Genomic DNA, 24,085 nt, shown 5'->3' on the forward strand with positions numbered 1-24,085 from the left:
GGTCTGGTTACTGCATTTACTATGAACCCAAACTGGTTCGTGCTTACTCCCTCAAATTCATTCGTTGTTTTAAATCAACAGGTATGAATGCAGCCGTGCGAGCAGTGGTACGGATGGGGATTTATGTGGGAGCTGACGTTTATTTTGTCTATGAGGTTAGTGTCATTCTTGTCCTTGTTACTTAATGTTCAGGGTTAGGTCCCGAGCAGGAAGGGCTCTATCCTGTTATCTCATTCTAATTGGCTATTCACTTGTTTGCAATCAATATTATTGCTCTGCCCTTAGTCTCTTTACCTTCTTGCATGGCATTTTATCTGTAAGGTGAAAGGGCAGATTGAACCAAAGATAAACACTTCAGGATTGTTTAAATCAAAATCTGATTATATGGTAACAAAAATCTTTGAACCTTGATTTGATTTTTGTTGCTCTTGGTTTTGGTTAGCCCAGTTCCCTCTGGTGTATGGTTTTCCTACGAGGAAGTCAAGGATAGGCTCAGATTGCCAGTGCCAACAAGTCATTCATCTGTATTAGGAAAAATAGCCAACCATAATTCTGTTGTTATACAAACCCTGTATGCTTCACCAGTCTGGGTATGAAGGCAACAATTGGGAAGAGCACCAGTAATCACACATTAATCTTTTGGGAGTGCAGTGCTTACAAAGAGACAAAAGAAATACGATTGTTTTCCTTGATGCTAGTGTAGATTTAAAACTTGCATTCCTGGTACTTGAACATTTCTGTTTGCTTAGATTAATGCTCTTCATTCCTTCATTAGTTTTAAAAATTTAACTTCAACTTGATGACTCCGTTGATACATGCTCTATTCCCAGTTTCAACTAGCTAATCACTTCCTTTGTTTTGAAATATTCCAGTCTTAATTCTACATATGGTAAGTTGCTAGAAATTTTAACAATTATTTTTGAAATGTTTTCTTCCTCTTTTTAATGGAGTCTTTTTAATTCTCATTTTAGGGATGCACAAATTTGTTAAGGGAATGTCTTTGTTTTTGCAGGGTTACGAAGGGCTTGTTGGTGGTGAGGAGTACTTAAAGTTGGCAGAATGGGACAATGTTTCCAATATCATCCAACTTGTAAGTAACAGACATCTCATCATTCTTTTTAAGTCTTAGAAATGTTGTCCTCTCACCCTTTGTGTTTTTTTAAAAATGGTGTTTGCTGTATTTTCATTGTTCACTTTCCCCTCTGTAATGGAAAATGTGCTACTTAATCTGAAGAGCAGGCCTGTAAGTACAACACTTGATTCTTGTCTGGAGAACATGTTCCAAATCAACTTGTATTTTACCCCTGTGAGAAATTGTGTTGGTCTTGGTTTCCAGCACTGACTTGTCCACTTTTATTATTATTTTAAGTCCTTTGAGTAAAATATTTTTTACATTTGAAAGTATTAGTATCTGGACAAGGACCTTTCTCTCAGAATCATCACCTTGCTACAATTTGCACTGTCACTTGACATATCATTTGATCTCCAACAATCAGACTTAGTCTGGGAACTCAATGCTGGAGAATTACATAGCATTAATTGCTTGCATTGGCAGCATAACATTTGAGAAGGAATTTTGGAGAGGTGGCATGGTTGGCTCAAATCAAACTGCTGAAGTCTTAAGTGTCACCCATCTTTAAACATAATTTCGACTAGGATTTATTCACTGTTATCCAATAAATTGACATTTGTACCTACGTAGTTCATTTTCACATAGCGTGACCTATGAAAGACACTTGTTTTTGGAAGCTGTAATCATCAGCCATTTGATAATGAAGTCATTAAGTGATTGCCCTGTTCCTGACAGGACCAGTGTTCTCACAATTCAACTGGTCCATCTGGCTAATTGTTTGAGAATTTCATCCAACTCAGTGGTGAAAGGAGGAGGAGAAATAGCTCATTGAGGATTGATCCCAGGAGTTAGCTTGTTCACTTCTTGAGTGACTAGACATCCCTTTGAGTGCACTTGTTCAAGTGTGTTCTCTTTTTGCCCTCCTAAGTATATATCTCCCTCTTTCAGTACACCTTATAATCTTATTTTCCCCAGGCTACATTCATAATGAAATTGCATCTCTTTCATCTCTTTCTCTTGTAGTGATGAAGTCCCATCAGCGGTAAGATTATTCTGCTTCTGGCGTTGGTTGCTTGTACCATTGCAACAAGTGGGATGTATGCTTGGTTGTCAGTGATGGAATAGGGGCTTAGAGGCGGATTATGGGAAAGAATGCTGCTTGTGGAACGTGTCGGATATGTCTGCAACCCGCGGCTCCAGCCTTACCCTCTGGTGGAAGAGAGGGAGTTTGATATTTGTGATTGCATGTTTTCATTAACTGCATATGGATGGCTTGCCATCTTAAGATGAAAACTATTCAATATAGAATAGTTACTGTGGCTTTTAGCAAAAAATAACCTAAGCCGTTCATACAATTTTCATTGCCGTGAAGAGACATTTCACTAATGCTGCATATTGTAATTTGGTGCTTGGCCAGAAAAATCCACTATGCTAGGAGAATAGTGGAGAGATTGTATTTATCATAGCTGAATCATAACTTCTGTTGTAATGTTGCTTTTGGGGATCACAATCAAATTAGCAACATGTACAGTGCCTATAAAAAGTATTTCTGCCCCCCCCCCCCCCGGAACTTTTCATATTTTATTGTTTTACAACATTGAATCACAGAGGATTTAATTTGGCTTTTTTGACACTGATCAACAGAAAAAGACTCTTTAGTGTCAAAGTAAAAACAGATCTCTACCAAGTGATCTAAATTAATTGCAAATTTAAAACACAGAATAATTGATTGCACAAGTATTCACCTCCTCCCCTTAATAAGACATGCCAAATCATCACTGGTGTAGCCAATTGGTTTTAGATGTCATATAATTAGTTAAATGGAAATCTCTTTTTGGAGACCTGTGTGCAGTCAAGGTGTTTCAATTGATTGTAGTAAAAATACACCTGCATCTGGAAGGTCCAACTGCTGGTGAGTCATTTCCTTGCAAAAACTACTCCGTGAAGACAAAAGAACATTCCAAACAACCTTGCAAAAAGGTTATTAAAAAGTAAAAGCCAGGAGATGGATACAAAAAAGTTTCCAAGTCACTGAATATCCCTAAGTCAATCATCAAAAAATGGAAAGAATATGGCGTAGTTGTAAATCTGCCTAGAGCAGCCATCCTCAAAAACTGAGTGACCATGTAAGAATGGGACTAGTGAGGAAAGGCACCAAAAGACCTACGACAACTCTGGAGGAGTTGCAAGCTTCAGTGGCTGAGAAGGGAGACACTGTGCATACAACAACTGTTGCCTGGCTGCTTCACCGGTCGCAGCTTTATGGGAGAGTAGGAAAGAGAAAGCCACTGTTGGGGAAAAAACTCACATAAAATCTCGGCTAGTGTTTGCCAAAAGGCATATGGGGGACTCTGAAGTCAGATGGATAAGGTTCTATGGTCTGATGAAACCAAAATTGAGCTTTTTGGTCATCAGACTAAGTGCAATGTTTGGCGTAAGTCAAAACCGCACATCATCAAAAACACACCATCGCTATTGTGAAGAATGCTGGTGGCTGCATCATGCTGTGGGGATGTTTGACTACAGCAGGCTCTGGAAGACTTGTGAAGGAATGGGGCAAAATGAATGCAGCAAAATTTGGGGAAATCCTGGAGGAAAACCTGATGCAGCCTGGAAGAGAACTGCCAACTTGAGAGATTTGTTTTCCAGCAAGACAATGACCCTAAACATAAAGCCAAAGCTACATAGCAATAGGTTAAAAACAACAAAGTTAGTGTCCTGGAGTGGCCAAGTCAGAGACCAGACCTCAATCCAGTTGAGACTTTGTGGCTGAAGTTGAAAAGAGCTGTTCACTCATGATCCCCATACAATCTGACAGAGCTTGAGCAGTTTTGTAAGAAGAATGAGAAAAATTGCAGTGTCCAGATGTGTAAAGCTGATCGAGATCTATATAGACTGACTCAAGGCTCCAATTGTTGCCAAAGGTGTATCTACTAAGTATGACTTGAAGAGGGTGAATAATTGTGCAATCAATTATTTTGTGTTTAATTATTATAACAAATTTAGACTAGTTTGTAGAAATTTGCTTTCACTTTGACTCGAGTCTTTTTATGTTGATCAGTATCAATAAAGCCAAATTAAATCACCGTGATTCAACGTTGTACAATCAAACAAAACATGACAACGTGGCGGGGGGGAGCGGGTGAGTAATTTTTGTAGGCACTGTATGTGTGTAGATCAGCAACCAATCCCCACACCCTGCCCAATCCAATCAACTGCCTTCGTGACGCTTGTACCACTGTGTTTGAAATGGCTTTGAGAGTCTTGGGGTAGGGGGACAGTAGAGTGGGGATAGCAGACTTGAGGATGAGGCAGTGTAAAAGCATGTCCAATATGACCACAGCTCGTGTCTGCAGTCAAACACTATTTTAAAAGCTGGAGATTTTATCCACTCAAAATTCAGCATGTCGAATTCCCAACTTGATCTTGTCTTGGCATCAGTGTAGAAGAATCGAGTAGCAAAACACTGCAGTAAGATACTTCATAGATGGCTGCAGTCTGTCAGAAATGGTCAGTGTGTTAATAAAAAAAAATTGACAATAACAACTTGCCTTTGTTTAAGAGAATTAAAGTTCTGTGTTCAAATAACTGTTGGCCAAACTAGTGAGTGAACACTGAGGCCTTTGTTAAGCACTGGAGCAGTGAAAGGAGGAATGCAATGGGAACGCAGTTGTGGATTGTAGCCTAATCTGAGCAGGGATGAAAGGGCAGGCAAGACAGAGAGAGGTGCAGAGAAAAGGGGTGAGGAGTCTAGACAAAGAAAAAGGACAGATTAAGGAAGCAATGGAGATGTATTTTTAATATATCAGTTTTCATAATACTCAATGATACTGTATATTTGAAGAAAAGGTTCAGGAAAAATCTATTTGCGTGCAGAAATTTGCTTAAAAATGGATTTGGACAATTAAAAGTCGACAAGCCAGTTGAATAAACTTTCCAGTCAATCGAATTATTGGAGAAACCCATACTGACTACTTGTGCTCCAGAATACAGAGACAAGTAATTTGAGATGGTGGTCAGTATCTTGTAAAATAATAAGAGATGGGGCTAAATATAATCAAGAATGATCTGCTACTATGTTATTTTCCATTTACGTGAGTCTGATCAGCTTTCACTGCACCTTCTGCAAATGAATGTTTGAATCTGAGGTGCAAGCATGGGTTGGTTTCAGTGGAATCTTTCCTTTGTCTGGTGGGCAGGGTGGAACTATCATTGGAAGTGCCCGGTGCAAGAGTTTCCGCACCCGTGAAGGACGCCTGGCAGCAGCTTACAACCTGATCCAACATGGTATCAACAATCTGTGTGTGATCGGGGGTGACGGCAGTCTAACTGGGGCCAATATCTTTCGGACAGAATGGAGTGACTTGCTGGCTACCCTTGTTCAAGAGGGTAGGTGCATTAATCTATTGACCTTGATCCCTACAAAAACCTGGAAAATGAATTACCGGCTGAAAAATGCGCTGGATTTCACTGACAGTGATGAACTTCTTGGAGGCCAAATGGTTTAAATCCTATTCCCATTCCAACATGTCGGTCCATGGTCTCCTCTTGTGCCAAGTTGAGGCTAACCTCAGGGTGGAGGAGCAATACGGTATGTCTCATCTGGGTAGCCTCCAATCTGATGGCATGAATATCAATTTTTTTTCTGGTTTAAAAAAAAAATTCCCTCTCCTCTTTTCCCCCCTTGCCCTTCTATTCTGGCCTCTTATTTCTTCTCAGCTGCCTGTCACCTCCCCCGGGTCCCCTCCTCCTTCCTTTCTCCACTCCTATTAGATTGCTTCTCCAGCCCTTGATCTTTACAATCCACCTGGCTTCACCTATCACCTTCTAGCTAGTCCTACTTCCTCTCCCACCACCTTTTTATTCTGGTATCTTCCTTCTTTTCAATCCTGAAGCAGGGTCTCAGCCTGAAAAGTCGACTGTTTATTAATTTCTGTAGATGCTACCTGACCTGATTTCCTCCAGCATTTGATGTGTGTTTCTAGGGAACTATTGGTCTTTCTCAATTTAAGCATCGACTATTTCTGAGAGCTCTAAGTCATTGTAGATTGGTATTGTTGAGTTGGGTTGCTGGAGACGCTGACTCGAGAGTGACAAGAATCTGGGCAGGTTAATCCAAACCCTCGGTCACACAACTTAAAAGATTGCAGCAGCTGTGGGGAGTTTCATAACTGAAGAACATTATAACCAAGATGGGGAGTTCCACGTGTTTATTGCTTATCTTAAACCAGATTGAGGGACATCTTGAGGTGGCATGAAAGAATATTGTTGAGGGAAGAAGGTACCTGGTTGTAATCTGTATTATGCCTATGTAAATAGCAAAGGGATCTTATTTGGAGCAAATCAAAGGGCAGAACTTCTGGGATTGTAATATCTGGATTGTTGCCTGAGGGAATGAATCAAAGAGAATGTCCATTTGAAGTGGCAAGAGAAAGATTTCTTGTGAAGAGACATTGGCAACTGTTCAAGGATAGAAAAGAACAGAAAGGTTCTATGATTTGAATCCCAGTGGAAAAGATATTTTTTAAAAAAACTGCATCTCTAGCAAATTTGATAACTTCAAATTGTAGGGTAAAGATACTAAGAGAGTAACTATCACTGCTGAAAGAACAGCACACCATGTGTTTCTGCATTACAAACACTGTTGCAGGTTCTTTAAGTTAATAATTGCTAGGAGTAGTGAACTATTTATTTACCTCACTCCAATTGATGCCAGATAGATTGTTAATTTTAAATTTGGGATTGATAATGAAAAGCCTTAAGGTTTTTAAGAAAAAATTCAAGTATTTGGAACTAGGTCACAGACTAGCCATGATCTCATTGAATAACAGCATAGGCTCGTAGGCTTGCTGAACAGCCCACTCCAGTTTCTATGTTCTATCAGTTCCCTCCCTGCTCTTGGAACACAAACCTTTAACCTGGTGAAATGAGGAGCTCTTCTCTGTGAAGAATGTATTTGTAAATGATGTCGGGACTAAGGGTAGAATAACCAGCATTCATTAAGACCATAGCAAATTTCTACCTCAGCCAACATAGTTTCTTCATTTGTTCTCAAATCCCCTGATTTCCTGTGTATCTAAATACCTGTTGCACTTTGTCTAGGATATACTCATACTCTATGTAAAGACACTTCTTTCATGTCACTTCAGTGGAAGATGTCTGTTCTGAGAATGTACCTCCTGGACCCAGATTGCTCAGCCAATATATACCCCATCAAAGCCTTTAAGAATGTTATGTGTATTGATGAGATCATAGATCATCCTCCTCATGTGTACCAGTCTTCTCATCACCTTAGAAGTCACCACATGAATCTTTATCTCGTTCTCTTTAGGACATGTGTTGTAAACAGACCAGAATTATACAAAGTACAGCAATTGGAACAAGTTCCTATGTAACTACAATAGGATTTTACTTGTGTCCTCTATTTCATTCATAACAAAATACAACATGTCATTACTTTCCTGATTGCCTGCCATATCTGCATGCTAGCTTCCTGTGATGTGTGTACAAGGATGACATTTTCTGCATCTCGAGCAAATTTGGTAACTTCACATGGTAGGGTAAAGAGACTAAGAGTAGCTGTCACTGTTGACTAAGCAACACTGCATGTGCTTCTGCATCAGCTAAACTTCAGAAAACATAATACTCTTGCATTCCCTATTTGCCTTTCAGGTAAAATCACTGAAGATGCATCCCAACAATATTCCCACCTGAACATTGTTGGGATGGTGGGATCAATTGACAATGACTTCTGTGGGACAGACATGACTATTGGCACAGACTCTGCCCTGCACAGGATCATGGAGGTGATCGATGCAATAACCACCACGGCACAGAGGTATGTTTACTCATGAATGCGCTCGACAGACAGTGGCCAGGATTCTGGGAGAATTGCATCTACGATATGTGCCTGAGGCCTACACAGCTGCTTTGGACAAAGGGTTCTCCTGAAGAAATGTATGGAAGGGAAATCACAAATCCCCAGAAAACATAAAGGTTCGAGCCAGATGATAACCAATGGCTTGTGTTACAAGCTGCTGAATAATTTGAGTTACACTCTTAGTGCTTTCTCCAGTGACTCCTAACAACAGTGTTCACGTTTCTCCCTCCCCTGCTAGAAACTACCACCATTTAGGGAATTAATTCTGCCCAGTTGTGCCTCCAGTCAAAAAATACTGAGCTTTGTGTTCAGAGTCCTAATCTATTGCCACTTCTGTGATCTCCTCCTGCCCTATAGCCCTCCCATGTTCTCTGCACATGTCTTTTATATGATTCCAGTTTTCATTGCCAGACTGAGGCCAGGAAAGCTGGAAAACTGTCTAGAGTTTTCCATTTCTTCCTACTGCCAAAAGAATAAATTTCTTACAGAGCTTGGTGTTAAATTTTGTCTGAAGACGCTCCTGTGAAGGAATTATTGTCTCATTAGTGTTGCAGAATTGCTCATTTCAACCGTGATTGATCTATTGTATTTAAACCTATAATAGGGTGCTGGTTTAGTGGGAAATAAGCAATATTAAATTTATTATGTTTACTGTATCATTATCTTTTGTTTCAAGCCTAGCCTATCACCCTCGAGCAGAGATAAGCTTAAAAAGTTTTTTTTAAATAAATCTGAAATGAAATAAACCGCAGTGGGTTGGGGGAAAAAAGCTGGTTAAATCTTGTGGCTGGGTTTCTGAAAATTCTCACTGCAGATTTGAGAGCACTTCAATTGTTAGTATTTAACTAGGCATTGCTAGCCACCACTGTCTCCACCTCCACCCTCTTTGGCCTGCCCCTTCCCAACTCCATCCAGCCCTGCCTTCCACCCCACACCCAATCAGACCTTGCTTTTCTCCCACCCAGCCTTTCTCCCCAACGTCGAGCCTTGCCTTCCCCCACCAAATGGGCTTCACTTTATCCAGAGGGGGCAAGAATTCTTTCCCTCGAGGCTGACTTTAAATATAGAAATTTGATGGACAGTGTCATGATCATTTTTACTAATAACCAAACTTTCTTTACAAGTTTCCACAGTATAATTTGAGTTTAAATGCTCCACTATTAATCCTCTTTATTGTAACATAGTACAGTGTCACCGTGACTGGTGCGAAGCATGCATTCTCACCTCAGCTATTCTTGTGGTTGGTATATATTGGTATATTGCTGATAATATGATGAACTCTGCTTATTTGTGGTACATTAATTTGCCCACATTGGTGCAAACTATTTCACTATGAGTTCGTACACCTGACTGGCTAGTTTCAAACTGGTCAATTAGCTTTTCCTGCAGTTATCAAGTTCTTTTCACTCCACAGTCACCAGAGAACCTTTGTACTTGAAGTCATGGGCAGACATTGCGGGTAAGTTAAAGATCCTTCTGCATTTTAACAATTAATCTGTTTTAAGTTAATGATTTAAATATTACTGAAGTCATAAACTTTTCTAAGAAGATTTTATCAAGTACTTTTGAGCTGATTAAGTGCTTTTGAAGTGTTGTCACTATAGTAATAGAGGAAATATTTCCTCGTTTTAAGGCTCACAATACAGATTAAAAAGTGTTAGACAAAAAAAAAGAGAGAATCTGCAGCCCAGTAGCCCAGGAAGTACTTGGGATAAGCTCTGTAAATGTATTTAATCGTTATTGTATACAAGGGAGAGAAAGAATTAGATAGCTAATAGGATAAAGGTGAAAGATCTACAGCAGGCACAATTTCACTGGCTCTCCACTCAGTCTTGGAACACCTAGGTAATGTGTCAGTGTGCTGTTTATTGATTACATCTCAGAGTTCAACACCATTATCCCCTCTCTACTACTAAACAATTTCAAAATCTGGGCTTCTGTTTATTCCTTCTGCAACTGGATCCTTGGCTTCCTTATCATGAAATCACAGTCAGTGCAGATCAGTAATAGCATCTCCTCTGTGCTGACAGTCAACATGGGTACATCTCAAAGATATGTGCTTAGCCCACTGCTCTATTCTCTCTATACCCATGACTATGTGGCTTGGCACAGCTCAAACAGCATCTATAAATTTGCCAATGACACCATTGTTGCTGGCAGCATCTCAGCTGGTGATGAGGGGGCATATAGGAGTGAGATAGATGGGTTGGTTGAGTAGTGTTGCAACAACATTCTCATACTGAATGTCAATAAGAGCAAGGAATTGTGGACTTCAGGAAGGGGAAATCAGGAGAACACGCACTAGTCTTCGTTGAGAGGTCATTGATGGAAAGTGTGAGCAGCTTCCAAGTTCCTGGGTGTCAACACCTCAAACGATTAACATCCTGGGCTGGACACAAAGAAGGAACACCAGTGGCTCTACCTCTTTAGGAGTCTGAGGACATCAAAGACTGGAGGCTCCAATGCACAGGATTGTAAGAGCTGCAGTGGGCTGTAGACTCAGCTAACTCCATCATGGGCACTAGCCTCCCTGCCACCAGAATGTCTTCAAGAGGCAGTGTCTCACGAAGGCTGCACCCCTCATTAAAGACCTTCACCATCAGAGAAATGCCCTCTTTTTACTACCATCATGGAAGAAGTACAGGAGCCTGAAGAGCCACACTCAATGTTTTACGAACAGCTTCTGGCCCTCTGCCATCAGATTTCTAAACAGGGCTCGAACTAGCTCGTTATACATTATAGTCATTCTTGTATCTTGCACGGCACTGCTGCCACAAAGCAACAAGTTCCACAATGTGTGACAATAAATCTGATTCTGGAGCTTGTTTATGCAAATCACGAATGTCAGTGTAGGGGACCAAATAATGTTTTTCAGTCCTAAACCTCTAATTAATTGTCTTTTCCCAAGGAAAGATTCTGATTGTTGGCCCTAACTACTGTGCCCCAGCGTGTCAGATGAATTCTGCAATGTCCTAGGCTATGAAAGGGTGTCAGCACTGAATTGCTGCTTATGAAATTTTCCAGCTGTCTGTCAAACTTTTGAGTGAGTTAGATGCCAGGTGTATGCGGTTTTAAACTAACCCACCTGTTAGGAAGTCCAGAACCAATTTTTTTTACATTATATGCCAATGATTTGGATAATAGAAACATAGAAACATAGAAAATAGGTGCAGGAGTAGGCCATTCGGCCCTTCGAGCCTGCACCGCCATTTATTATGATCATGGCTGATCATCCAACTCAGAACCCAGCCTTCCCTCCATACCCCCTGACCCCTGTAGCCACAAGGGCCATATCTAACTTCCTTTTAAACATAGCTAATGAACTGGCCTCAACAGTTTGCTGTGGCAGAGAATTCCACAGATTCACCACTCTCTGTGTGAAGAAGTTTTTCCTAACCTCGGTCCTAAAAGGCTTCTCCTCTATCCTCAAACTGTGACCCCTCGTTCTAGACCTCCCCAACATCGGGAACAATCTTCCTGCATCTAGCCTGTCCAATCCCTTTAGGATCTTATACGTTTCAATCAGATCCCCCCCTCAATCTTCTAAATTCCAACGAGTACAAGCCCAGTTCATCCAGTCTTTCTTCATATGAAAGACCTGCCATCCCAGGAATCAATCTGGTGAACCTTCTTTGTACTCCCTCTATGGCAAAGATGTCTTTCCTCAGATTAGGGGACCAAAACTGCACACAATACTCCAGGTGTGGTCTCACCAAGGACTTGTACAACTGCAGTAGTACCTCCCTGCTCCTGTACTCGAATCCTCTCGCTATAAATGCCAGCATACCGTTCGCCTTTTTCACCGCCTGCTGTACCTGCATGCCCACTTTCAATGACTGGTGTATAATGACACCCAGGTCTCGTTGCACCTCCCCTTTTCCTAATCGGCCACCATTCAGATAATAATCTGTTTTCCTATTTTTGCCACCAAAGTGGATAACTTCACATTTATCCACATTAAATTGCATCTGCCATGAGTTTGCCCACTCACCCAACCTATCCAAGTCACCCTGCATCCTCTTAGCATCCTCCTCACTGCTAACACTGCCACCCAGCTTCGTGTCATCCGCAAACTTGGAGATGCTGCATTTAATTCCCTCATCCAAGTCATTAATATATATTGTAAACAACTGGGGTCCCAGCACTGAGCCTTGCGGTACCCCACTAGTCACCGCCTGCCATTCTGAAAAGGTCCCGTTTATTCCCACTCTTTGCTTCCTGTCTGCTAACCAATTCTCCACCCACACCAATACCTTACCCCCAATACCGTGTGCTTTAAGTTTGCACACTAATCTCCTATGTGGGACCTTGTCAAAAGCCTTTTGAAAATCCAAATATACCACATCCACTGGTTCTCCCCTATCCACTCTACTAGTTACATCCTCAAAAAATTCTATGAGATTCGTCAGACATGATTTTCCTTTCACAAATCCATGCTGACTTTGTCCGATCATTTCACCGCTTTCCAAATGTGCTGTTATCACATCCTTGATAACTGACTCCAGCAGTTTCCCCACCACCGACGTTAGGCTAACCGGCCTATAATTCCCCGGTTTCTCTCTCCCTCCTTTTTTAAAAAGTGGGGTTACATTAGCCACCCTCCAATCCTCAGGAACTAGTCCAGAATCTAACGAGTTTTGAAAAATTATCACTAATGCATCCACTATTTCTTGGGCCACTTCCTTAAGCACTCTGGGATGCAGACCATCTGGCCCTGGGGATTTATCTGCCTTCAATCCCTTCAATTTACCTAACACCACTTCCCTACTAACATGTATTTCGCTCAGTTCCTCCATCTCACTGGACCCTCTGTCCCTTACTATTTCTGGAAGATTATTTATGTCCTCCTTAGTGAAGACAGAACCAAAGTAATTATTCAATTGGTCTGCCATGTCCTTGCTCCCCATAATCAATTCACCTGTTTCTGTTTGCAGGGGACCTACATTTGTCTTTATCAGTCTTTTCCTTTTTACATATCTATAAAAGCTTTTACAGTCCGTTTTTATGTTCTCTGCCAGTTTTCTCTCATAATCTTTTTTCCCCTTCCTAATTAAGCCCTTTGTCCTCCTCTGCTGAACTCTGAATTTCTCCCAGTCCTCAGGTGAGCCACTTTCTCTGGCTAATTTGTATGCTACTTCTTTGGAATTGATACTATCCCTAATTTCTCTTGTCAGCCACGGGTGCACTACCTTCCTTGATTTATTCTTTTGCCAAACTGGGATGAACAATTGTTGTAGTTCATCCATGCAACCTTTAAATGCCTGCCATTGCATATCCACCGTCAATCCTTGAAGTGTCATTTGCCAGTCTATCTTAGCTAATTCATGTCTCATACTTTCAAAGTTACCCCTCTTTAAGTTCAGAACCTTTGTTTCTGAATTAACTACGTCACTCTCCATGTTAATGAAGAATTCCACCATATTATGGTCACTCTTACCCAAGGGGCCTCTCACGACAAGATCGCTAATTAACCCTTCCTCATTGCTCAAAATCCAGTCCAGAATAGCCTGCTCTCTAGTCGGTTCCTCGACATGTTGGTTCAAAAAACCATCCCGCATACATTCCAAGAAATCCTCTTCCTCAGCACCTTTACCAATTTGGTTCACCCAGTCTACATGTAGATTGAAGTCACCCATTATAACTGCTGTTCCTTTATTGCACACATTTCTAATTTCCTGTTTAATACCATCTCCGACCTCACTACTACTGTTAGGTGGCCTGTACACAACTCCCACCAGCGTCTTCTGCCCCTTAGTGTTACGCAGCTCTACCCATATCGATTCCACATCTTCCCGGCTTATGTCCTTCCTTTCTATTGGAATTGATAGCTTTGTTGCAAAGTTTGCAGACACTATGAACTTAGCTGGAGGGCCAGGTAGGTTTGAGGAAGTAGGGGGGCTACAGAAGGGCTCAGACAGATTAGGAGAATGGGCAAAGAAATGGCAGATGGAATACAGTGTCGGGAAGTCATGCAAAAGGACTGACTATTTTCTAAATGGAGAGAAAATTCAAAAAACTGAGATGCAAAGGGACTTGGGAGACCTTGTGCAGGATTCCCTAAAGGTTAATTTGCAGGCTGAGTCTGCGGTGAGGAAGGCAAATGCAATGTTGGTATTCATTTCAAGAGGGCTAGAATACAAAAGCAAGTTGAAACTTTATAAAACACTGGTGAGGCCTCACTTGGGGTATTGTGAGGAGGTTTAGGCCCCTTATCTTAAAAAGGATGTGCTGAAACTGGAGAGGGTTCAAAGGAGGTTCATGAAAATGATTCCAGGATTGAATGGCTGGTCATATGAAGAGTGTCTGATGGCTCTGGGCTTGTACTCACTAAAATTCGGAAGAATGAGGGGTGACCTCATTGAAATGTATGGAACGATGAAAGGCCTTGATAGAGTGGATGTGGAGAGGATGTTTCCTATGATGGGAGAGCCTAAGACCAGAGCACACAGCCTCAGAATAGAGGGGCATCCTATTAGAATGGAGGTGAGGAGGCACTTATTTAGCCAAGGGTGGTGAATCTGTGGAATTCTTTGCATAGGCAGCTGTGGAGGCCAAGTCCTTCTGTATATTTAAGGCAGAAGTTGATAGATTTTTGATTGGTCAGGGTATGAAGGGTTACGGAGAGAAGTCAGGAGATTGGGGCTAAGAGGAAAATTAGATGAGCTATGATGAAATTGAAGCACAAGAGATGTGGGTTTTTGAGGAGGATGCATAGAATATCATGGACGAAACGAATATCTAACAAGGATGTCATGAACAGAACAAACACAAAAAGAGAAATAATGTATGAGATCATGAAAAGGCAACATAACTTCATTGGACATGTGATTAGGAAAGAGGAGTTAGAGTGCATGGTAATTATGGGAGAGATTGAAAGCAAGAGGAAGACAAAGACAAATGATGATGGAGACAGCAGCCAGAGAACTGGAAATGAATACCAATGAATTGATCCACTTGACCCAAAACAGGAGTGTGTGGGCCATAGCAGTCAAAGCTCAAACTGGGCAAGGCACCTGATGAAGATGAAATTGCAGAGCAGAGTCAATGTGCCAAATGGACTAATTCTGCTCCTATATCTTATGGTGATATGGTCTAAGCTCTGGTAAGATGCTGTTTAACGCTGTCTAATTTTTATTCCCTGCTGAAATTGTTAGAGAATATTGGGTATGGAAACCCATCATGTAAATTGACTAGATTAAAATTACCTTAGATTTTGTCAGATTATTCAGTTTGGGGTGTCATCCAAATTCAAATCTATCCAGTGTAATGATCTATTTATTTTTCTTTAGTTGAACAATACTGAAAGCTGGCTGTACAGAACTCAAATTTAACTTAAAACCTTGCTGGAATGTTTCTATCAAGTGAACATTGAAAGTGTAGAGTTCACTATCGCAACATAAGATTATGATTAAAGCATAAGATGTTGGAAGGAGAAAGCTGGATTGGTAGAAGAGAGAGAAAGTGAAAGAAGATTTTGTGTTTAAAGTGATATGAGGAGAAGAAGAACAAGTAGAGACTGTTTTGGGCAGAATGTCCTGTACTAAGCAGCTCTCCTGTAGGTAGTTTTATCATCAGCTAGAGCTGTCCTGTTACTGGTTGTCTTGGTAATTAATCATCCTACCTTGGTCTTTTATTTTTAGATACCTTGCACTGGTGTCTGCATTGGCTTCTGGTGCCGACTGGCTTTTTATCCCAGAGGCCCCTCCAGAGGATGGCTGGGAAGATTTCATGTGTAAGAGACTTGGAGAGGTAAGGAACGGTTGGATATCTGACCACCCTGTTTTTCAAAGAAAAAAGCCAAAAATACATTTTGACCATTCTTGTGCCGTGTTTTAATACTAATTAATTCTATTAGTCATTAGATCAGTAAAATCACTGCCTTGGTTAGCATGTGTTCATCATGAGTTGAAACTCTTGTGTACATTTATAAAAAGTACACTGAAGCAACACTGTACAGGAGACAACTGATAGACTGGCCACTTTGGATTAATGTACAATGAAGGGCTTGAACTCTGCACATCCTAACAAGTTGAGAATGTTATTCACTGAGGTACAGTGACACCTGCTGCGTGGAAACAGATTTGCGAGTTCGGTGAGTGGGGACAGAAGACACTCACTACCGATAAGTTAACTTATTGACCGGACAGAGCAAGCACTAAACGTTCAGTAAACCCTTCCAGCAATGCTCAGTTACAAATACTTATCTGAATTGGATGCCCAAAGTGGTAGGACAAAATAGACAGTAAATGTACACACAGTGGTGAATACTTTTGTTAAGTGTGCGCCCAGGCCCTCTTTAGAGCAGCAGACCCCAACTATTTGCTATTTCCGTAGCACTCTTGACCATCCAATCCACGGCAACCCGGAGACTGAAAAGGAACCATGTGGTTACCATGCGCTAGATTTAAATTACCAGTGCTGTGATGTCATCAGCTGAATGGCAGGTAGTGGGAGGGTCTGCAGTGCTCCTTGCACATGCCAATCCCCATCTCCCACGTAGAGGTGGCTTTCGATGAGTGGATAAGTTAGACACTGTAACATTTCACTCCTCAAAAGACACAACACTGTGACACTTGGCCTGCAGGCTGGTAAAACCCCCGTGGACGTCCCACTATACTACACACAAAACGTAATACAATGATACCCAGAATTATCAGCCCGTTAGTTACTACCCAGTGTACTGCAGTAGTCCACGAGCCTCCTATACCTCCCAAAAGACCACCAGCTCCCCTCCCCCATCTCCCGGGCCCCCCAGGTATAGGAGTTATGGAACTGGCCCTCTACTTTCCTGATCTTATTTACTGACTGCTGAATATGATTAGCCAGGTGAGTGATGATCCCAGACTCATCGGGAATGTAGGTGCAGCACTCCTGACCAGTCTCAGCACCGATGCCAACTTTCTCCCCGAGCAGGTAGTCCAAGGCCATCTGATTTTGCAAAGCCACGGTCCAGGTAGCCAGCATCTCAACAGACATTCTGGCTAGTGAATCCTCTGTATGCCTGAACGCTGTGGCCATCTCGTTGCCCAGCGTCTCCATCACAGATGCCATGCATATCAGTTCCTGGGACATCCTGGCCATACCTCACAGAGGAAGGCAATTATCCAGAACCCTTCTGCCTCTTACTGCACCGACCTTCATGGGCAGGGTGTTCATCCAGGCTGTTAATGCGCTGTATGTACGGTACCACATACCCTGGATGGCCATCTGTACCATCCTATTGGAAGTTACAAGTAGGCACGGGTGCCACATATCCATTGAGCATCCAGGGAGTGCCCACCTTCACGGCACCATTCAATGTTGATGCAGTCATCCCAGGATACTGCTCCCACTTACGCTCGCTGTGCCTTACTGACTGGTTAGACCTGTGCATGCAGCAACACTCCTTCCCGTTCCCTGTTGGCAGAGGGATTACTCTCCAAGCAACGACTTTGGGATTAGACAGATCGTGAGCAGGGAAGTACCAGTCCTCCACCAGGGGTTACTGAGACTCGGGTTCACTGAGGCAATTCTCATATGAGAGGGTGAGGTTGGCTGGAATGGACAGAGTGGCAAAACCTGAGAAACTTGACAAGTTCCTCCAATAGTCCAGTCCTTCATTAAAGGGGATCGGTATCGGTGGCTCGTGGTAGCGCCCTCATGCAAGCCCAACAGTCTGAAGCATTGATCTGGTTCGCCTACTCATACACTTTCCATGGGAATGTGTTGTAGAATCTCACAGCGACTGCCATCATCGCCATTGCCATCAGCATTCACCGTTTTGTCATTCTGTAATGTAGGGAGAGAAAACTCCTTTCCTCCTAGTTACTCCCTGGGTATTAAAATGAAGTATCCCCTTTCCCCTGGTAATGCCATCAATCGTGTAATCCCTTGGTCCATGTGCCGTAATCTCCCTGTGCCCTGGTGGCGTGACACCCAAACCTTCCCTGATCCGTCCTCCAACTCCATCTCCTCCGCCTTTGGAAGATCCGACGTTGCCAGGACATCCCCAGTCCTCTGGTTGGGAATTCAGGTAGTGCACAGCCTGCTTTAGCAGACTCAGCCACCCATGAAGGATGCGGGTGGGGGTCAATAACTCCATCTGATGTTTCAATGCTCGAGCAGCCCTTTTGCTTGTGGATAGAAGAGGATGTGGAACAGCCACAGAATGCCCACCCCTAGACTTTGGCTCCTGCGAAATGTGAGCTATTGTCCGAGTGGAGTGCTGATGACATCCTCAGCTAAACGGCAGGTGGTGAGAGAGGCTGCAATGATCCTTACACGCGCTAGACCCCGCTTCCCACAAGAGAGTGTTTTTTTTTTGATGAGCGGATGTTTATAGACACTTAACTGAAACACCTACTAATTTCCAAGTCTGATTGATCAACCTAACATGTCCTTTCTCCAGAGTCGCAGTAGAGGTTCGAGACTAAATATCATCATCCTTGCAGAGGGAGCAATTGACCAGCATGGAAATCCCATCAGCTCCAACTACGTAAAAGATGTAGGTACCAGAATTAGCAAGAGCATCACTGAAATGTTATAATGAAATAGATTTTCCCCAGGATATGCCTTCATGTATATTTGATATGTTAATTATTAGCCTTCAGAAATGATGCAGAGTGTAGCTACTTGAAATATGGTGACTTGTTTATAATTTATACTAAAGTGAATAACTAGGGGTTAGGGTATCAACCACTTTATTTAAAGGACAGTGGAGAGCACACTGTTTGGTTCCATTTGATAGAATTTTTGTACATGGATTGATGTTTATGGCAGCCGATGAGAGTTGCCTTTTCTCATGGTCCATGCAACCACCTTACCCCCACTTCCCCAAGTAATTCTATCTTCTGTTTTATTTTTCCACCCAGCTTGTTTCTAAACGTCTTGGATTTGACACACGGGTCACTGTCTTGGGGCATGTCCAACGAGGAGGAACACCTTCTGCATTCGATCGAATTCTGGTGAGTTTATGTAACTATTCTGACTGTTATGGGCCATTAGCTCCTTCACTGTGGGGCTTATCCGAATGGGTCTCAAAGTAGCTTGAACATGTTATGTACGAAGCTTCAAGCTCAGCTCCCAAATTGGTGTTGGATAATCAAGAGAGTTCAGCATCAGTAGAGGTGCCATGGTTTGCCTTGGGAACCAGCTAGAAAAATACAGGGCCCGAAAGTACTCTCTTTAACTTAAGTAAGGACAATTATCACAGTATGAAGATGGAGTTGTCAAAGATGGGCGAGGAAAATGAGCTATGAGATGTGTCAGTAGATGAATAGTGGCAGATATGCTGATGGTCTGACACTCACCCTTCAGCAGGAATTTAGCCTAATTAAAAAGAGGGGTTGCATGAGAAAGAGGCATAACTTGTGGTTAACAAAGGAGGTTGAGATTAGTGTTAAAGTGAAAAGTAGGACACACTAAGTCACAAGGGATGCTGGAAGGCCAGAGGACTGGGAAGTTTTGGATCGAGTAGTGAAAGAAAGGGAGAAAATTGATCTTGGTATAAGAAATTTTACATTTGTCTTGGCTCAATGTCCTCACTCAAAATACAAATGCTACTCACTGAACCAAATTTGACATGTATATGGAAGTAAAATTCAAAGCAAGTCAATTAACTGTGGTGTGGATAAGAAACAGATTTATAACTAAAGTAAACCAAATCTCTAAGAGCTACTCTAAAGCTCCACAGTAACACAAATGAGAAGTTAATGTGAACAGTAAGAGATATTTACACTGTTTTGAAAACTCTCTAGTGGACAATCCCTTGAGAAGTCAGAATTCTCCTGTAATGTCTTTGTCAGAGCAGTAATTTTTCAGAAGCATACACAAGTGTACAGGAGATCAGACAAATTTTCGGAAAAAGTAAGACATGAGATTCTGCAGATGCTGGAGATTTTGAGCAACACGTACAAAATGCTGAAGGAACTCAGCAAGTCAGGCAACATCTGTGGAGGGGAATAAACAGATGACATTTCAGGCTGAGACCCTTCAGGACTGTAAAGGAAGGGGGGAGAAGCTGTCAGATGATAAATGAGGGGTAAGGAGGGTGCGTGAAGAGGACTGAAGATGGGAGGTTTTTGAAATAGCATTTGATTGCCCCATACATTAAGTGTCTTTAGTTTGCTGATAATGAAATGGTTACAGCTAAAACACAAGGTTGTAAATCTGTCATGAATATGAATGTTGCAGACATTGTATGCGTTGTGTGGCAGCAGGCCTAATAACCTGCTTGTAGTCAGTGCCGAGGATATTCGCCCATATTTTATTTGGGGCAATTTGTTAAGCTTTTCAGCATACCAGTGCAAAAAGCACCTTAATATTCTTGTAACCAGAATATCTTCCAGTTTTAAATTGGTTCCAATTTTACAGAAAAGCATGTCACAAGCTCACTCAACACGATTACTGTTAGTCTACGGTATTACAGTGAATTGAATTGACTTTATTTCTTACATCCTTAGTATACATGAGGAGTAAAAATCTTTACATTGCATCTCTGTCTAAATGTGCAATATGCAACATAGTAATTTATTGTAAATAGTATGTATAACAGGACAGTCAATATAAGATAGAAATACAGCTATGTGAGCGTGAGTTAATCAGTCTGATGGTCTGGTGGAAGAAGCTGTCCTGGAGCCTGTTGGTCCTGACTTTTATGCTACGGTACTGTTTCCCGGATGGTAGCAGCTGGAACAGTTTGTGGTTGGGGTGACTCGGATCCCCAATGATCCTTCAGGCCCTTTTTACGTACCTGTCTTTGTAAATGTCCTGAATAGTGGGAAGTTCAAATCTACAAATGTGCTGGGCTGTCTGCACCACTCTTTGCAGAGTCCTGCGATTGAGGGAAGTACAGTTCCTGTACCAGGCAGTGATGCAGCCAGTCAGGATGCTCTCAATTGTGCCCCTATAGAAAGTTTTTAGGATTTGGGGACCCATACCAAACTTCTTCAACTGTCTGAGGTGAAAGAGGTGCTGTTGTGCCTTTTTCACCACACAGCTGGTATGTACAGACCACATGAGATCCTCGGTGATGTGTATGCTGACGAACTTAAAGCTATTCACCCTCTCATCCCCAGATCCATTGATGTCAGTAGGGGTTAGCCTGTCTCCATTCCTCCTGTAATCCACAACTAGCTCCTTTGTTTTTGCAACATTGAGGGAGAGGTTTTCTTGCCACTACTGTGTTAGGGTGATGGCTGCTTCTCTGTAGGCTGCTTCATTATTATTTGAGATTAGGCCAATCGGCGCAGTATCATCAGCAAATTTAATTAGCAAATTGGAGCTGTGGGTGGCGACACAATCATGGGTATACAGAGCATAAAGGAGGGGGCTTACGACACAGCCCTGAGGGGCAGAGGTGAGGGAGCCCACTCTTACCGCCTGCCAGCGATCTGACAGGAAATCCAGGCAGGATCCAGCTACATAAGTGCTGGTGAGAGCCAATTAATATGAACGTGTATTTATTCTATTCCCCTACCATGTTACAAGAGTATAGAATTGGAATGAAGCAATGTAGAAACAAACAGTCGCTAGTTTCGATGGGCTTGAAGTATCAGTGGATGTTAGTTTTTAATAAAATATTGTACAAGCATCAGAAGAACAATTGCTTGTCAATTTCCAAAGCAACTCTCTTAAGCAGCCTCCTGCTGTAAAACTGGCAGTGTATGTTAAGAGACAATGATGTCTGGTTACTGCATGAAAGTTGCATGTAAACAGTTTTCTTTCCCAAGACTGGTTGTTATTTTAATTTAATATTGATAGAGCCCATTCATATATATGGGGTGTTCCTAAGTCAGGTATTCGTAACCTGAGGGGAACGTAGAAATTAGTGCACAGAAAGTGGCTATTCTGCCCACATGGCTATATTTTCCACGTTTCTCATGAAACTCCTCTAATCTTATTTTGTCCAGTCAAATTTTTGACTCATTTCCTCTTTTGATTGTTTTCTCTTGTAGTCTGGTTATATTCTGTGTTTTCCATCCTCAGAGCAGCAAGATGGGCATGGAAGCTGTACTCACACTGTTGGATGCTTCGCCGGAGACTTCATCTTGCGTTGTCAGCCTCTGTGGCAACCAGGCCCTGCGGCTGCCGCTGATGGAGTGTGTGATGCTGGTAGGTGACACTTTCCACATTAAGTTTTATTCCTGACAGGACTCACATAGTGCCAGCCAACTGCTCCAAATTTTGAGGTGGCAGCTGCCCACTCCATTCATAAAACACTGACCTGATCTAAAACCTGGCTGCCGAAGGAACTGTAGATTAGAGTCAAATACAAATGGAGGATGCAGTAGTTTAATCAGAAGCCAGAGTAGTATGCCTAAACAAGGGAGACCGCATCAAAAAGAGGGAACAGCTGGCTGGGGTAGGCTGGGAATACTGTTTGGATAGTTGATGAACAGTGGAAAATTTTCAAGGAGGTATTTCACAGTGCTCAACAGAAGCATAATCCAGTTAAATGCAAGGGCAATAAGGGTGGGAAATGCTAGCCTTGGATAACATAGTTAAATCAAATAGACATCAAACTAAAGGCTCATGCAGACAAAGTTGCCAAAAGTAGAGGGAGACTGGAAGTTTGGAAAACTTTAAACAGCAACGAAGAGGCACCAAGAATGCACAGGGAAGCTAGATTATGAACATCAACTAACTTATAAAACAGACAGCAAAAGTTTTTGTGATTATACTTATAAATCAGTAAGGGGTGGCTAAATTGAATGTAGGTCCATTGAGAAATGAGTAGAGAACATTAATATTGGGTAATGCAGAAATGGTTGAGGCTTTGAACGAAAATGTGTCAGCCTTCCCAGTGGAGGACATGTCTGACGTACCAAAGAGAGATGTTAAGGATGTAAAGGTAGATGATACAATCACCATCACTAAAGAGGTAGTGCTGAGAAAACTAAACGACCTAATGGTAAACAAACCCCTGGTCCTAATGGAATTCATCCCAAGGTACAGAAAGAAATTTTTGCATTTATAATAGAGGCTTTTATGTTACCAAAATTCCCTAGGCTCTGGGCAGGTCCTGGTGGATTGGAAGGCAGTAAATGTCACAAACTGTTCAAAAAGGATGTAGACAAGACAGATAACTATAGGCCAATTAGTTTAATGTCTGTAGTCAGGGGAAATGCTTGAAGGTGTCATTAAGGAAAAAATATAATGAGACATCTGGATAGAAATTATTCCATCAGACAGATGTAATATGCATTCAGGAACCACAAGTCTTGTTTGACAAACTTGCTGGATTTCTTGGAGGATATAAGAAGCACAGTGGACAGAGGGGAACAGGTGGATGTTATATACTTGGATTTCAAGAAGAGATTTGATAAAATGTCACATTATATGACTTATCTATAAAATAAAGATGTATGAAGTTAGGGGTTATGTATTAGCATGCATAGAGGATGGATTTTATATATGAGAGTGAGAGTGTGTGTGTGTATTAAGTGAGTGGGCAGCGTTCTGGCAAGTGATGTACAGTGTAAGTAAATGTGATACCATACAATTTGGAAGGAAAGTAAAAGATTGGAACACTTAAATGGTGAGGGTTTGCGGCATGCTGTTATGCAGAGGGACTTGGGAGTGCTTGTGCATAAATCTCAAAAGGTCGTTTTGCAGGTGTAGTGAGTTATCAAGAAGACAAATAGAATGTTGCCTTTGTTTTGCTAGAAGGATTGAATTTAAGAGTGGGGTGTTTGTGCTGTAACTATACTGGTTAGGCCGCACATGGAGTACTGCATGCAGTTTTGGTCTCCTTACTCGATGTACTGGGTTTGGAGGTGGTTCAGAGGATGTTCACCAGGTTGATTTCAGAGGTGAGGGGATTTGCCTATGAGGAGAGATAGGGTATCATCGAAACACATAAAATAATAAAAGGGATAGATAAAATAGAGGCAAGAAATTTGTTTCCATTGGTAAATGAGACTAACAAGGGGACAGAGATGAGGAAGAACTGCTTTTCCTAGTGTGTAGTGAATTGTGGAATTCTCTGCCCAGGGATACTGTAGAGGCTAATTACTTCATTAAATATATTTAAGGCACAGAAAGATTTTTGCATAGTAGGAAGTTTAAGGGTGAGGTGGAAAAGGCAGAAAGGTGGGGCTGAGTGCATGGCCAGATCAATCATGATCTTATTGATTAGTAAAGCAGGCTCAATG

General features: G+C 41.9%; 1 protein-coding gene across 1 annotated transcript in view; it reads left to right on the forward strand.

Annotated features, from left to right (window-relative positions):
* Positions 1 to 24,085, forward strand: part of LOC134348358 (ATP-dependent 6-phosphofructokinase, liver type-like) — a 56,829-nt gene that overhangs the window by 9,236 nt on the left and 23,508 nt on the right. The window contains exons 2-10 of the mRNA XM_063051586.1: positions 82 to 155; positions 1,013 to 1,090; positions 5,272 to 5,461; positions 7,745 to 7,910; positions 9,367 to 9,411; positions 15,593 to 15,701; positions 18,340 to 18,435; positions 18,803 to 18,895; positions 21,918 to 22,043. Of these exons, the coding sequence (XP_062907656.1) occupies positions 82 to 155; positions 1,013 to 1,090; positions 5,272 to 5,461; positions 7,745 to 7,910; positions 9,367 to 9,411; positions 15,593 to 15,701; positions 18,340 to 18,435; positions 18,803 to 18,895; positions 21,918 to 22,043 (977 nt within the window). The remainder of the gene's footprint in view (positions 1 to 81; positions 156 to 1,012; positions 1,091 to 5,271; positions 5,462 to 7,744; positions 7,911 to 9,366; positions 9,412 to 15,592; positions 15,702 to 18,339; positions 18,436 to 18,802; positions 18,896 to 21,917; positions 22,044 to 24,085) is intronic.

This window comes from Mobula hypostoma, chromosome 6 (genome assembly GCF_963921235.1).
Source record: "Mobula hypostoma chromosome 6, sMobHyp1.1, whole genome shotgun sequence".
Lineage (NCBI taxonomy): Eukaryota > Metazoa > Chordata > Chondrichthyes > Myliobatiformes > Myliobatidae > Mobula > Mobula hypostoma.